The sequence below is a fragment of the Orycteropus afer genome, unplaced genomic scaffold (assembly GCF_000298275.1).
Source record: "Orycteropus afer afer isolate SDZICR_OR568_19922 unplaced genomic scaffold, OryAfe1.0 scaffold00131, whole genome shotgun sequence".
NCBI classification, from domain to species: Eukaryota; Metazoa; Chordata; class Mammalia; order Tubulidentata; family Orycteropodidae; genus Orycteropus; species Orycteropus afer.
This window is the reverse complement of record NW_006921718.1, coordinates 6,537,759-6,554,401: the sequence shown is the minus strand read 5'-3', so window position 1 is coordinate 6,554,401 and position 16,643 is coordinate 6,537,759. Positions and strand designations below refer to the sequence as shown.

Sequence of the window (16,643 nt, the reverse complement as noted above, 5' to 3'; positions counted from 1 at the left end):
AATCTACAAGTGGATACATAGATAAACCAAAAAACCAAACCAAACTCACTGCTATCAAGTTGATTCGACTCATAGCGACCCTCTTTGGGTTTCCAAGGCAGTAAATCTTTACAGAACTAGATTGCCCAGTCTTCCTTCCATGGAGTGGCTGGTGGGTTTGAACCACCAACCTTCTGGTTAGCAGTCAAATGCCTCAAGCTAAACAGAGGTATGAACACAAATAGAACTATACCCATGAATATATATAGGTTTGACAGAGGATATCTCTACCTATGTATTTATATGTACTGCAGATACATCCATGAATTAGAGCACAAAGGGCAAAGTTATGAGAACTCAGTCATAATCAAACACCTTTAGGGAATGAGTCTCTGGGCATGGGAGCTTAAGGTCATAGTCTCAGGGAACACTAAGGTCAACTGGCATCACAGAGTTCACAAAAAGACAATGTTTCACATCCTTCTTTGGTGAGTAGGAACTGAGGTGTTAAAAACTTGTGAATGGCCATTTAAGGAGCAACTATTGGTCTCTCCCTATACAAAGCAAAGAAGAATGAAGAAAATCAAAGACATAGGGAAAAAATTAGTCCAAAGGATTAACAGACCACATGAATCCCAGCCTCCTTGATCCTGAGACCAGAAAAACTAGATGGTACCCAGCTACCACTAGATACTACCCTGAAAGAGATCACAATAGGAGGTCTTACATAGAGTGGAAAAAAATGTGGAACAAAAAATCATAAAAAAGACCAGTCTTAGTGATCTGATGAAGAGAAGAACCACCCCCAAGATTATGACCCTCAGACACCACTCAAACCAGGCTCAGCTTTCAGCCAAATGGTAGACAGGCCCATAGGTAAACGATATCAGGAAGTTATTCACTCCTTGAAATAAGCAACCATACAAGATCAGGCAGGGATAGAGCTAAGAAGGTAGAAGGGGGCGGGAATGAAGGATGCAGAAAAATGATGGGGGGGGGTAGGAAGAGTGGTGTTGCATTGTGGGGATTACAGTGAATATTACAAAATGGCAATGTGTATGAATTGTTGAATGGAAAACCAATTTTCTCTGTAAACTTTCATGCCAATCATAATAAAAAATTAAAGTAATAATAACAATAATAAAAGAGTTAAAATACCTGTGTGACCATGAATTTAGTAATTCGTTCTGGAAGCCGACTTTTCTCACTGGAGAGAATCATTTCTAACATATCTCCATGAAGCTTTTCCATTACTACAAAGACTCGTTCTGGGGTTTCAAACATACATTCCAGGTTTACAATCCCAGGATGGTGCAAATTCTGAACAGAGTTGCAAGATATTTTTATGAGCAACTCAAAGAGAGATAGCTTTACCATGCAAATATCTAACACTGTGCTACAACTGATTTTATGACATGACAGAGAAACTAAACAGTTTAGAAAAAATAAACAGTAAAAGCAAATAAAGTAAAAGTTACAATCAATAAAAAGGACCACAGAGTCTGACGTTTTTAAATTGTGTACTGGGGAGTGGATGCCCTGAAGAATGCCTTTCTAATTTCAGTGTATAATTGCCCCCTTTCCATTCTGCTGCTTTTTCTTCCTTCTTAATCTTTTGACACTGCTTTAATTTTATGCAAATGGATTGTCTTTAAATAGGCACCAATTGCCAAATCAATTTTAATCCAATTCCACAGAGCTTTGGCTGTTCAGGGCTGTATTTGTGAAAGCCTTTGGCTCTGAATCTCTACCTCCATCATCCCATGTTTCTTGAGCACTAAGGTTATAAGGCTTATAGATATTCAAAGATAAAAACAACAGTGTTTCTGCTTATAAAAAAAGCAATTAATCTTACCTTCTACTAGTAGAAAAACCCTCCTCAGAGACTAATTTGACATGTTAGCCTTGCTCAAAAACCTTCAATGGGTCTTTGTTTCTGGACATAAAATACCTCTGCCTGGATTTCAAAACTAACTTTCTGTCTATTCAATCTTAAATATGCTCTTTCGGCCCAACTGATTAGAATATTTTTATTTCTTAATAATTGAAATATATTTTTCTTATTTTTTTCATTAATATAGGTACTTAATAATGTTGAGAGCAAATTATTTTTTCCAACATGATGCTGAGTTTCCTCACTAAAATGCTTTTTAAATTCAAAACAGTCTTTCAATTCCTCATGCAACTAGCTTAATCTAACTCCCATTGTCTCTCCTCTAGACTACGGCAGTAGCTCCTACCATATTGTATATATACAGCAACACAGTCCACTGAACTGTAACTATACTGTAGCCTAACAAAAAGTTCTCTGAAAGAGACTGTATCTTAGTCATCTTAGCCCAACGTCTGAGTCATGGTAGGTATTTTCAATAAAGGTTAGAAAATGAATACAAAAACACCTAACTCGTTTCCAAGGTGGTATCACTACAGAAGTAGATTGTCCAATCTTCCTTCCGAGGAGTGGCTGGTAGGTTTGAACCACCAGCCTTCTGGTTAGCAGTCAAATGTCTTAGGCAATATGCCACCAGAGCTCTCAAGTACAAAATAAATACTTATTTACTAATCAATTTAAGACAAGGTGTTCTGGTAGACTAATTAAAACTGACTAAATTTTATAATAGATAAATCAAAGTGAAATATCAGCAGGGCTAGGCACAGCAATGGTGGTTTGTGACACTGGAGCAAGGAGGAGAAAAGTCAGAGCATACTAACATCAACAACTTATGAGTTGGAAGTAAAGTGTGGCTGTAGTTGTCTGTGTCTTAAGTTTCTTTCTTTCCTCATCTTCCTTTAAAAGCATACGTGTCCATACATAAAAATAAAAGTATACTATCACATTATTCTTCTCCCTAATGACTTTCTCTGTTTAAATTTCCTATTTTCTCTGGAGTACATTCATAGAAAACTATGCATTTTCTCCAGGTTTTTAAATGTATTTGACAAAGTTAAGTAAGATATTACATCTGTAGATTTTTTTTTTATGTATTTGTGGTTATTTCCCCTAAGACATCTTATTTCTTTATTCAACTCAGTACTATTTTGTTACTCTTGCTCCCAAATTTTTAGATTTATTGTTAAGTTGTATTTTCTGTATTAAATTTATTTTTGTTAATCCCTTCTTTAGGTTTATTGTTTATTCTCTAAATTCTTGAGTTGGATTCATAATAACTTATTGTCATTCTTTCTTGCTTAATATTTGAGGTTATATTGTTTTCTTTGATAGTCCATGATGTTCTGATACACAATATTTTCTAAATATTCTCCAATTTTGATTTTGCTCTTTAAGAATTATTTAAAATAAATTCTTAAAGTTTCCAGATGGTGGGAGCTTTGTTTTTTGATTTTGTAATTTATTTCTTGTTTGCACTGTGATCAAAGAATACTGTTTATACTATTGCTTTTTTAAAAATTCATGAGGTATTCTTTGATCTCTTTGTTCAGGGTGCACAGTTCAGTACAGAGATCTACCTTACGCTTTTAGGGTTTTATGTTCTTGTTTTATCTTCTTGACCTGTTGGAAACTAATAATGAGCATGTCTGTTTCTATCTTCTATAGTTTCCTTTTATAGATCTGATGCTGTTATTTGGTGTACTGGGATTTGCACTCTTCCATTGCTAAAGTGTTCTTCATTTCATTTAACATGTTTTCTTCGACTTAAATCTTATCAGATCACGAACCCTCTGGCTTTCTTTTGTTTTGTGAAGGAGCCTTAAGAGGCTGTTGTGCTGTAGAGCTCACACAGAGCCAGCTGAGAACAGTTCATACTGTGGTGCCTCTTCCTGTACGTACCACTGCTACATTGCCACTGTATTTAGATAAACTTCTACCTATTTTGTAGATCACTGGTTCATCTTTCTTTTATTTTTACTAAAACTAGAATGTGCTTTTATGTTTATCACTTTTCTTGTAGCTTTTGAGTAATCTCCAAGAGGAGAAAATGATGAATTTATGGCACCATGTTCAAACCAGAAGGTTCCCTTTTAAGTTTCTGATAATCAACTTGGTTAAGTTTCCCATTTACACGGGCAGCCAATACAGCTCCAGCTCCTGTTCCCCGATTCCTGTACTACTCTTTTCAGGCAATACAAAAAGAAGTACCTTACATTAGTACAGCTCCGTTTCAGCAAGACATTTTAAGTTTTTAAATTATTAAAGTACTATGTTTACTATAAAAAACATCACAAAACAGAAACAAACCTCAAGGGGCATTCCATAAAAGTAAAAATCTCCCATTCTTCCTGGTGCTACAAAGCACTCCTCAAATGAGGCCATGTTAATACATTTATGTAGGTATGTATACATAACATGAATATATAGTCATATGTAATGCACACATTATATATTTTTTAATTATACAAATAGAATCATTCTACACTTTTTTTTTTTAACTGATAGTACATCTATTCAGTAAATACTACTTGAGTGTTTGTTGGGTCTAGTGCTTTGCTGGAAGCCTGGATTCATCAATGAACAAAACTGATAAAAGATTCCTAGTCTCATGGAGCTTATTATAGCAGCGAATACAAACAATAGGCAAGAAATAAATAAGCAAATTACCTACTATGTTAGAAGGCAGTTAAGTGCTATGGAGAAAAGAACAAGTAGAGTTGGGTAAAGGCAGTGCAGGGCTGAGGAAAGATGGTTTAGTATTGAACAGGATGGGGAAGACCTCACTGAGCAACACCATTTGGGCAAAATCCTGAAGGAGATAAGGCAACAGGCCATGCAGATAGCAGGATTGGTGGCTGGGAGGGTGGCAGATTGGGAACGAGAAGGAAGCATTCCAAGCAGAGGGAACAGCTAAAGCAAAGGCCTTGGGACAGGAGCCTGTCTGGTATGTGTGAAAAAAGTAAGGATGTCAATGTGGTAGTCATTTGGTAAAGATACTAATTTGTTGACTGTGACGTTCCCAATGGAACCTCTGTAAAGAGAGATTTGCTCAGCTTAATAAAGAACAGCCAAAGGTGTCCAAAACGGAATGTGGTAGTATCTACAAAGCCTGTAACCAAGTGCTTGAAAGAACCTTGATGCTTCTGGTAATAAGCTAAGGTCCTTTCTAAATCAGTGACTCTATGATTTTCCTTCCTGCCACTGGAGAGGCCAAAGCTGCAGTCTCAATAATCTGATTAGTCTTTACTCTATCCTTTTGTGCACAAAGATGTGGATATAGAGAATAAAATAAAGGATGCTACTAGAGCACCAGGATCAAACAATGTTTCAGCCAGCTTTTTATGCTTGTTTGATGAGAACTATATGAAGAACCCAGGGCAAAGACAAAAAAGTAAAGATGATATAGCTGGTGGTAGGAAGTAAGGATGGTGGCAGATAGATATTTAAATAAATTGTATGGTAGAGTAGAAAGAGTAAGTGGGTTTAGAGACAGATTTTGATTCAAATTCTGAATTTGCCATCTTCCTACTGGGTGACATTCAGAATGTAATTTGACTCTGAGACTGATTTTCTTCATTACAGCAAAAGAAAAATTACTCTGTGTCATTTCTGGCATATAGTAAGTGATACACTAAATATAAAAATGTAAATATTTTATATAAACAATGTGAAAAGAATCTATAAAGATGGTGTGGTATTAAATTTAGAATTAAATAGTATATTTGGAGACATACTACCATCATTTAATTCTGTTCCTAGTAAGGCAATACTAATGAAAATACTAGAAAGCATATAATAATATAATAATAATAAGCATAATAAAGTGTTTTACATTGTAAGTTATCTAGAAATTTAGTCATTATGACCCAAAGTTGATGACACCAGAGGGAAAAAGCTTCAGTGATTAGTTCAGAACTATATTTGTGAGTTAAGTGTCAAGAAGAAATCAACCTTAGGAATATATCCTTAATTTTTATTGTTGGTTGGACAATGAGAGAAATTCCAAAATTAAGTGTGAAAAAAGATATATAAGAATATATTTACACTCTCATACAGAGTTAATATTAATATACTATTGAAAGTTAGCTTTATAGGAAAAAAGCCTTAAAGTGACCACGGGGAGGTTGCAGAAACTATGTTTTGATTATCACTCCTCTGAAAAAGAAGTGAGGCTAATGTTACTAGTAGTGATAATAATGTAATAAATTTAAAATTCATTATTTATGTTTCTTACCTTCTCCTCCAAGGAAGTATAAGCTCAGGAGGCTGTGTCTTCTTAAACTTCACTCATAAGCAAATAAGACTCTGGACAGCATTAACTACTACATTGCCATGATTTTGTAAATGTTATGCAAAAGCTACACAATGATTAACAGACATGTGCATATTATAATTTAACTTACAAGATATTCAGAAAAATAATCAAAGTCAAGCTAAATTTTACTCAATAACTCTCAAAAGAGGTAAAAATAAAACACACAATAATTCATCATTTCATAGGATTTAGGTTATTGCCAATATATCTTTATAGACAGAAACATTATCAAATTGTATCTTCAGAGTTTTGAATTAATAAAATAACAAAATACTACTGTGAAAACATGAAAAATTTTAAGCAGTTTTTATTTTTATGTAATCTCCTATATTAATCCAGCATATCAGCTGAGAATCAGGATGGCTACAATGTCACCCAGCAGGAAGATGCGAGATTCAGATTTTGAATCTAAATCTGTCTCTAAAACCACTTATTTCTACTCTACCATACAATGACAATGTGGTAGTAAAAATACCAAAGTATTTTGAGCTACTGTAGTGATGAATTGATAATCAAAGTTTGCCTATTTTTCATTGAGAGTTTATGAAAATGTGTAAGGTTGTCCTTAAAACTACTAGATAACTATAATCTGACTTAGCCTTTTTTTTTTTAAAGAGTTAAGAAGTAATTATTTCAGTGAATACTATGCAACACTGAAGAATAATGTAGAATCCATAAAATATCTCATAATGTAGATAAATCTGGAGGACATTATGCTGAGTAAAACAAGTCAGTCACATAAGGACAAATATATTATTAGTCTACTATTGTAAAAAGTGAAGGAAAGATTTATATATGAAAGAAATCTTTCTTTGAAGGGAGGAAAAACTGCTAGATAGGTAGGAGACAAGTAGTTATTTGGGTGAAGGGAAAGGCAATATACTAAAAGCAAATGACCAACACAGTAATACCACTAAGGAAAAGGAATACACCGAGATTTGCACAAAAGGTACACACAACAAAGATAAACACTTTTATACACACAATACTGCATTATCAGTAATAACAAACATTAATCTATGGTTGGACACACAGGTAGACAGGATGATCACATTTGTCTAGGCAAAAGGGAATATTACACTATGTATAAGTTTGGCAGACAATATTTCTATACATACATTTATTTGTATGTGTTTTAAGAATGTCCATATAAATAGAACTAACATGAGGCAAAGTGGTAATAACTTCTTAGCCACAGCCAAATACCCTGAGGGCTTGAGTCACTGGGGCCACAGGGTCAGGACCATGGTCAAGGGGAACATTAACCTCAACTGGCATAACCTACTACACAAAATCTTTGTTCTAAGTCCTACTTTTGTTAGTAGCGACTGGGGTCTTAAAAGCTTACAAGTAGCCATTCTAGATGCAACAATTGGTCTCTCTTCATCCAGAGCAAAGCATGAAGACAACCAAAGACACATGGAAACAACCAGTCCACGGCACTAGTGGACCACGTGAATCTCAGCCTACCTGACCCTGAGATCAAAAGAACTAGGTTGTCCCCAGCTGCCACTGTCAACCACTTGGAAAAGGATCAAAATAGGAAATCCTGGATGAAGTAGGAGAAAAATGTAGAACAAAACTCAAAGTTGTGAAAATGACCAGGCTTACTGCTCTGATAGAGACTAGTGGAACCTCCTAGACTACGGTTCCTAGTGACACCTTAGTGCTGCAATTGAGCTCACTCCCATAGCTTGCAGCCAAACAACAGACAGGCACAGAAGGTGAATATTTACACCAGGTAGGTACACTACTCCTTACAACAATCAATCACCGGAGACCTGAAGGGCAGCATTTGCACAGGAAGATAGCTGTGGGGGAGGGCAGGAATGCATAGGAAAGGAAAGGAGGACACAGGGAAAGGGTAATCACAGGGAGGAAGAGAGAAGACAGGTGTGTTTCATTATGAGGACTGTTTCAGTGCCTTGAAACAAAATGTGTATGAACTATTGTATGGAAAATTAATTTGCTCTGTAAATGTTCAAATCGCAATTAAGAAAGGAAGAAGAAGAATATGGAAGGATTACACCGAGTGAAAAAAGAATAGTAGTAGTTAATTCAGATGTTTACAGACTGAGCCAAAAAATTATAAGATGAAAACAAATCAAAACAAAAAAATAATAAATCCTCTTATGAGTACACTAAATCAACTCAGATTTTAAAACTCATAAATCAAAAATTAAAATAAACACACAGCAACTTTTTCTTTACCTGTAAAATAGCCACTTCATTACGGAGTTGACTCTCCTGTTTTGTGGGAAATCTCATCTTATCAATTACTTTAATAGCCACATCCCTTCCAGTCTTTCTATGTTTGCCTAGTAAAAGAAAAAGAAAAGAGAAAGAAGCAGCAGCAGCAAATTGACAGCTCACATAAATACCAGAATCTTTACCAGGAAGTTGCCCATGGGCTGAAATTTATATGTAATTATTACTCATACTTTCTTTTTTTGAATCATTTTTTGTTTTTTCTGAACACTCTCTCGCTCAACTTTAAGAGTGAAACAAATGATGTTTTCCCTCCATATTATTTGCCCTTAATGAAGACTGGTTCAATATATGAAAGAGCAAGGGATTTCAATGAACTTGTTGGCTGAAAATTAACCTACCTTGTAAATAAACAATAGTTAACAACTCTGACCTGGTCTTCAGAGACTGTCAAAACAGAAACACTGTACTAACAAATTAATTTTATTTTAGGTTTACTAAGTCCACACAGTTATTTAACCATGCATTATACCCCCAAACTCCTGGCCCCTAAATTTTAAGAATCTAGATATAAAGGTAGAAACCTGCAATAAACAGTCATTTTCTCATTCATTCATTCTCTCAAACTAATTACTTATCTTGTACCTATTTATGTATCAGGCATTGTTTTATATATACAGCAGTGAAATTAACATGCACTTTTGGTACACTTACTCCTCACTTAATGACTATCTTGCTATCTGACATATTGTGTTTATGACAATAGTAAAAAAAAATACACTATCCAACTATTTTGCACATTAATGACATACATGTGGCAGTAATGAATGCCAAGGTGCAAGGCAAGAGTATAACACTGGCTGTGATGGCTAAGGTTATATGTTGATTTGCCTGAGCCATGATTCTCTGTGGTCTGGCATATGTCATGATGTAATTTGGCAGTTATGTAATTATGTACTTATCTTCTGTTTTGTGATTGAATGTTGCCATCCTCCATTTTTGCATAATGCTGAATGCTGATTTGCACATAATGACCCTGTCTTTGGAAACAAACCATGTTGGTAAGTGAAGACTGAGTGTGTTATTGTTTTAACCTGTATATGACTTGTTATTCTCTATGTAACTGTTTATTTGAAAATAGCTGCCACTTGTCTCAAAAGGTATCTGAGACTGACTACCTGAAAAGACTACAAATAAGTATGTCTAAATTTGGTTAGAAGCCAAAGGCACTTCGCACAATTTTCTGTTCTCTCAATGAAAAGAGTCCAGTATTCTTAAAATAGACACATTTGAAGTTGCAAACCATAAATGTTGTAAATGCACGTAAAATCAGCACATTATCTGAATGACTGCTACATATCAGATACAATGCTTGTTGTTGTTGTTGTTATGTGCCATTGAGTTGGCCCCGACTCATAGCGACCCCTCCTTGGGTTGCCAAGGCAGTATCACTATGGAAGTAGATTGCCCAACCTTCCTTCCGAGGAGTGGCTGGTGGGTTTGAACCGGCGGCTTTCCGGTTAGCAGTCAAGTGCCTTAGGTACTATGCTAGAAATACAAAGAAAAACCAGACCTCTTTCAGCCTACTTTTAAATACACCTCTAGTTTGGCAGGGAGACAATAATAATGATATTAATAACAATAAACCCAAAAAGTATTATAGATACTATGGTAGAAGTATGTACTTTGTACAGCACAAAGAATGGTCAGTTACATTTGATGAAGAGGTGAGGATGAGGATAAAAAAATCTGCACAGATGAAGCCTTTTAGTTAAGCCTAGAAGTATGACTAAGTGTTCACAAGAGAGACAAAGAGGTAGAGAAGGAGCAGATGCAAAGGTTTAGGGGCATGTAAGACTGGAAGGCAGAAAGCAAAGAGGGAGAAGCAATTTGATAGGATGGTAGAGATGCAAGGATGAATCGCTCTTAGCTCTGCTAAGACTGGTCATGAATCTAGGCAATGGTGAAACCCTTAAGGGTGCTAAGTGAGGTAATAGTAATCAGATATAAGTTGTTTTTTAAGTTTTCACTTTAAGAGTAGTGTGAAATAAGACGAGAGTGGAGACAGGCAGGTCAACTAGGAGACCACTGTAATAATTCTGACAAAGGATGATAAGGATTTAACATTTCTTTTATATCTTCTATCATTGCTTATGAAGTACTTTTACATGCATTAAGTTTCATTGGTGAACTATGCAGGGTAGGTTTCACTACACAGGGTAGGTTCCATTCAACAGATGAAGAATATGAGGCATGGTGAAGTTAAATGACTTCTCTAGTACCATACAGGTTTTAAGACACAGATGCGTCTAGCAAACGTAACTACTGTTATGCCAACAGTAGACAGATGGTGGTGTAAAACTGGTAGGGAATATACTTCAGTGAATAAACCCACACAGCCCAGATAAACTTCAAACCACTTTACTCACACACAAACATATATGAGCTATGAGAAGTGATAAAGACTACTGTAAAACTAATTTTCTGATTCTTTCCCTATTACTTTTCAAGGTTTGCAGTTGAAATTGGGAATGAATGCAATACAATAGCTGTAACTAAAATGGCTTAACTAAAAAATACAAATTAATTTTAGAGAAAGGGGCTTTCACAAAGTTATAAGATCAAGATGTAATATCTGGCAGATGTTTTTAAATTGCACAATTTGTCTACAGTATATACAATGTGCAAAAGGCTACAGTCACTTACCTCCATAAACGATACCAAACTGGCCAGAACCAAGCACCTCATCTGCAAAGATCTGGTAAACAGTACTGATGTCCTATTCAAAAAACAGTAAGCACAGAATATATTCTTTCTCTTTATAAAATAAAGTTAATTATCTCCTACCCTTTTAATTAAAATTCTTAGATACCATTTTGTTTTTATGTAAGACATAAATAATTTTCATAAAGTATAAAAATCTTTTATGGAATATATGCTTTTAATATTATGTTTTAGGAAAAGTTAAGCTTATGTTACTATGACTACTAATGTGCAAAAATAATGTATTCTGTAAGAGCACTTTAGGAAAAAAAGGCTTTGGAAAAAAAAATCTATTAGTGGTGATGTAAAATTAAGAACATGGCTTGGAAAACAGTGCAGGAGGTCTCAGGCCTCTCTTTGCTTTGTCTGTGCCTCGTGAATATCTGTATCTCTGAAATTATTAGTAAGGCATGGTACTGAGTAAGGAAAAAGGAAAACTAAGAACAAAGTTTTATTTGACCTTTAGAGATATTTAGAGATACCTGACCTTTAGAGATCTTTGAATTGAAAGAAAAACTCAAGTTACTGGAATTAGCTTGATTATGAAAGACTGAGGATAAATGAGAGAAAGTCTGTAACTGAGATCCACTCCTCCATCTCCCTTCCTTTCTTTGCTCCCCTTTCTTCTCTCCCTCCCCCCAGTCTTTCCTCTTTTCCTTCCATCCCTCTGTCACTGCCACTTTTGGTGGTTGTGGTTGTGGCTGTTGCTGTCAGAACATTCATGAAGGGCACTCTCCAACTCCCTCCACAGCTCTTCAGTCAAGGTCTCCCTTATGTCTGAGTATGGACACAGGCCTTTCAGTGTACACAACAACTACTTTGTAGCTTATAATTACTATTTATTTAGTGCTTCCTATGTGCTGGATAGGAGCTCTAGTAACATAGTGCCTAAGGCACTTGACTGCTAACCAGAAGGCTGGCGGTTCAAACCCACCAGCCACTCCTTGGAAGGTAGGTTGGGCAATCTACTTCCGTAGTGATACTGCTTCGGAAACCCAAGGAGGGGTCGCTAGGAGTTGGGTCTGACTCGACAGCACATAACAACAACATGTGCTGGATACTAGAATAAGGCAGCATACCGGGGACATGTATATGCAAGCTTAAGTTAAAAGCAAGAGCTTGAGAGACACAGATTTCCGAGATAATGTAGTTGTTGTTTTTAAATAGATATAAGTTAGCCTTAGAGGAAAAGGCTACTTGACAAATTACTTGACAAATCTGACTCTAAGTACAGAGTAGGACTACACTCCCCAGGGTTTTCAAGGTTGTGACCTTTCTGAAGCAGATCACCATGCCTGTGTCTTCCAAGGTACTCTGGGTGAATTTGAACTAACCACCTTTCAGTTAGTAGTTAGCACTTGACCATGTGTGCCACCAGGGACTCAGAATGACATGAGATAATGTACAAGAATAGCTTCGCAATGTGTCTAGCAAACATTAAGCACACAATGAATATTAGCTATTATATTGTTACATTATTTCACATAAATTTGTAACAACCCTATTAGATTGGCATCATTAATTACCACCATTTTATGGATGAGGAGATCCAAGGCTTAGAGAAACTACTTTGCCTCAGCTAATAAATGAGACTTGGGATTTGAATTTAGGCCTATTAGGTAAGGGGGCATCTACAGTACATAGTAACTACTAAAAAAAATTCCTTAACAAAGACCAATTCTGCACCCTTTACCCCCTCAGCAAAGCCTGCATCTTGTGTTTTTGGCAACTCCCTTGTCACCCCAAGAATCTAGTATCTATCCTATCTACCACCAGGATAGAAGCACACAGATAATATCCCCTTGAAACTCTCTTTTTCCTGTAACACTACCGGATATCCAGTCTTCACTTCAATCTTAGAAATCCCAATAGTATTTATATGTCACAGAAATATAACAGCTGGAAGATTTTTATCAGAGAGACTTATATATTGCTAATGAACAATTTTCTGACTACTTCTTCCAGCTTTTCTCCTTCTAATCCAGGGGTTGGAACATCATGGCCCGCAGTCAAATCTGGCTTGTTGCTTTTTTTTTTTTTTAAATAGCCCAAGATCTAAGAACATTGTTGTTGTTGTTATGTGCCGTTGAGCTGGACTCTACTCATAGTGACCCCTCCTTAGGTTTCTGAAGCAGTATCACTACAGAAGTAGATTGCCCAACCTTCCTTCCGAAGATCTAAGAATGGTTTTTAAATTTGTTAATGGACAGGAAAAAATTAAAAAAAATAAAAATATTTGGTGCCATATGAAAATTATATGAAATGCAAATTTCAATGTCCATAAATCAAGTTTTATTGGAATACTACCACATTCATTTATTTATTGTCCTACTTTTTAGCTATAATGGCTAAGTTGAGAAGATGTGAGAGATCACATAGCCTGCAAAGCCTAAAATATTTATTATCTGGCCCTTTACAGAAAAAGTTGTCCAAATCCCATTATAATCAATTCTCTATACCAGTGAAATTTAATCTAGTCACTATTTCTTAGAAGTTCTGCACTTCCTGCTTTTCTCTATTTGCTCATCCTCTTCCCTCTATTTTCACAGAATGTTGCCTCCTACCTCCTCCAGAGGGAGCTCTGGTAGCATAGTGCCTAAGGCACTTGACTGATAAGCAGAAGGCTGGCAGTTCAAACCCACCAGCCGCTTGTCGGAAGGAAGGGCGGGCAATCTACTTTCGTAGTGATACCGCCTCAGCAACCCAAGGAGGGGTCACTACTAGTCGGGTCTGACTCGATGGCACATAACAACAACAACAAGCTCCCCCAGAAACTCTGCCAAATATCCTTCCTATCCTTCCAGGCATAATTCATGCTCCACTTCCTTTAGGAAGCTTTCCTTGCTGACAGAAATAAATAACCTCTCTCTTCTCTTTGAACTAGTATAGCACTTTGTAATATGCTAATGTCACTTATGGAAAAGTGAATTTTATTTTTTCGATTATAAAAATCTGCCTTAGTTTCTTTTAAAACTAGAACTCCTTAGGGAAAAATCTAAATTATCGTCCTCAAAATCTACCATAATGTCTGTATGCAAATTTTTTAATGCTTTGGGATTTCTGAACTTATTTCTCTGATAACATTTTTATAGTTCATTTTTCTTAATTTTATGACTCAATTTGCACGTTTTAGCTGTAATTAATACTCACCACATTCTCCTGGATCTGACAATTAGATACAGAGATACTGGTACACAAATCTTCTGTAAAATATAAGAATGATACATGAAAAAAGAATAAAATTGTTAATACTGACTAAATAAGATTAATATTCACTGATATATGAAAATGCCCATGGTATATTAAATTAAAACAACACAACAAAACAACTTAACATAGAGCTGTTATAATACAATTGCATACATTTAAGATACTTTATCTATACACACAAATACTAATCTCCAGCAGGAAATTACTTAAATAAATAAATACAGAGGAATACTATCTATTTCGAAAATGATGTAGGGCTGTTAAGTGTTGAGACAGAAAGTTATCCATGCCTTATGGTAAGTTAAAAAAGGAAGTTTCAGGATAACCATGCTTGAATCAAAACAAAACAAAAACATGATTCCTTCTAGGGAGTGGGAGATATTGTTGGGGAACAAGGATTTTAGTTTTTACTTTATGCACTTTTATACTGTATTTTTTTTTTAATAAATATTACTTTCATAATAAAATAATATTAGTAAATTTATATATTGACATTGAAAAATATCTGATATATATTAAATAGTGGATAAAACAAGTTGTAAAAAGAACATACAGATTATGACTTGATTATTTTCAAAAAGAAAATTAGTACAAGATTGACAGTATAGGATTCCCTTTCCCACACCTCCTCCAAACCAAAAAATATACACAAAACTTAAAAATTATTTTTAGGGGGTAAGAGGGGAGGAAGGTAGGTGTAAGATTAGGGACAGAGGAGATTCTATGTTGTATAGGGAGGGCTTTCTCATTCTGTATTACATATTTCTATAACGTTTAAATGTTTGTATTACTTTGGTAAGCAGAGAAGGTAAATTTAAGACTACAAAGATATATATAACATTGATGTAATATAATTAAATATTAAAAATCAACAAGTAGATCTTTAAAATATGCAGAATACTGATTTCAACACTGATGTCAAATTAACTGACAAAGAGAAATGGGAAAGAAGTAAAAGAATAGGTCCCAAACATCTAGAATCTCCAAGGTAACTCAAGGGAGCAAGACAGACAAGTTTTCTTTATAATTGCAAATATAAACCTTTGTAAATAAGGAAATGTAAACAAATTAGATAATAACAGTAAGTAACATGACTGTCAAAAGCACAATTTAAAAATATTAAGTCAATTTAGAAATATTCTTAATAATTCAAAATTTAAATATTAACAACTGAGAAAAGGTGCAGGATCAACTAATTTGTCTAAAACTCTGCTTCCACTAGATCCAGTTTCATAGTTCTAGTCTCAGTATTTATTTTTTTCACAGGCCTCCACTGTTTAGCTCCATACAGTGTTAATTTCAAGGAACTCTGGTGGAATAGTGGTTAAGGCATTTCACTGCTAGCTAGAAAGTTGGTGGTTTGAACCCACCTGCTGCTCCGTGTAAGAAAGATAGGGCAGTTTGTTTCTGTAGATTTACAGCCTTGGAAACCCAATGGGGGTCATTATGAGTCAGAATTGACTCAATGGTGGTTAGTTTGTTTTTTTGGATTTTTTTGAGTTTTATTTTCTATTCAAGGAGAACTTTGTTCCAGACAGGCTGTTATAAGGACAGCAACAACAACAAAGTGAAAATATCTATTAAACCCTTATGTATCAGGCACTGTGATAAATGCATTATGTGCTTTAAATATTACTATTTTAAATTTGGAAATGGTAGCAGCCAAGATCACATAGCTAGTAAGTTGGCAGAACTTGCCTTTCATTCTCCAAACAAAAAAATACCTCATCACACCATCAAGCCAGATCTGACTCATAGCGACCTCCTCTGGGTGGGTTTCTGAGGAGGTAAATCTTTATGGAAGTAGATTGCCCAGTCTTCTTCCCACAGAGTGGCTGATAGGTTTAAACCCTCAACCTACTAGTTAGCAGTCAAATGCCTTAGGCACTACACCACCAGAACTCCTTTGTTCATGCTCCAGAATCCTTAATCATTCTTAATGCTTTTACCATTCTGCCCTTTGAGACTTTTAACCCTGGGGGTTGAGGGAATTCCACAGATAGCCTTGAGAGGATCCCTCAAACAAACAAACAAAAAAAACCCAAACTCACTGCCACTGAGTCTATTCTGACTTATAGCAACTCCCACTGGGTTTCCAAGGCTGTAAATCTTTACAGAAGCAGATTGCCTCATCTTTCTTCCTTGGAGTGGCTGGTGGGTTCAAACCACCAACCTTCTGGTTAGCAGCCAAATGCCTTAACCACCATACCACCAGAGCTCCTGAGAGGGTTCCTAAGCCCTCTGAAATTATATATATAAGATTTGTGTGTATGTACC

The 16,643-nt window shown here is 35.6% G+C and overlaps 1 protein-coding gene across 1 annotated transcript in view; it reads right to left on the bottom strand.

The window, feature by feature from the left end:
- PRKD3 (protein kinase D3) overlaps positions 1-16,643 on the bottom strand; it is a 158,679-nt gene that overhangs the window by 10,822 nt on the left and 131,214 nt on the right. The window contains exons 11-14 of the mRNA XM_007945066.2: positions 14,307-14,359; positions 11,100-11,172; positions 8,397-8,503; positions 1,138-1,299 (exon numbers count right to left, since the gene is read on the bottom strand). Coding sequence (XP_007943257.1) covers positions 1,138-1,299; positions 8,397-8,503; positions 11,100-11,172; positions 14,307-14,359 — 395 coding nt within the window. The remainder of the gene's footprint in view (positions 1-1,137; positions 1,300-8,396; positions 8,504-11,099; positions 11,173-14,306; positions 14,360-16,643) is intronic.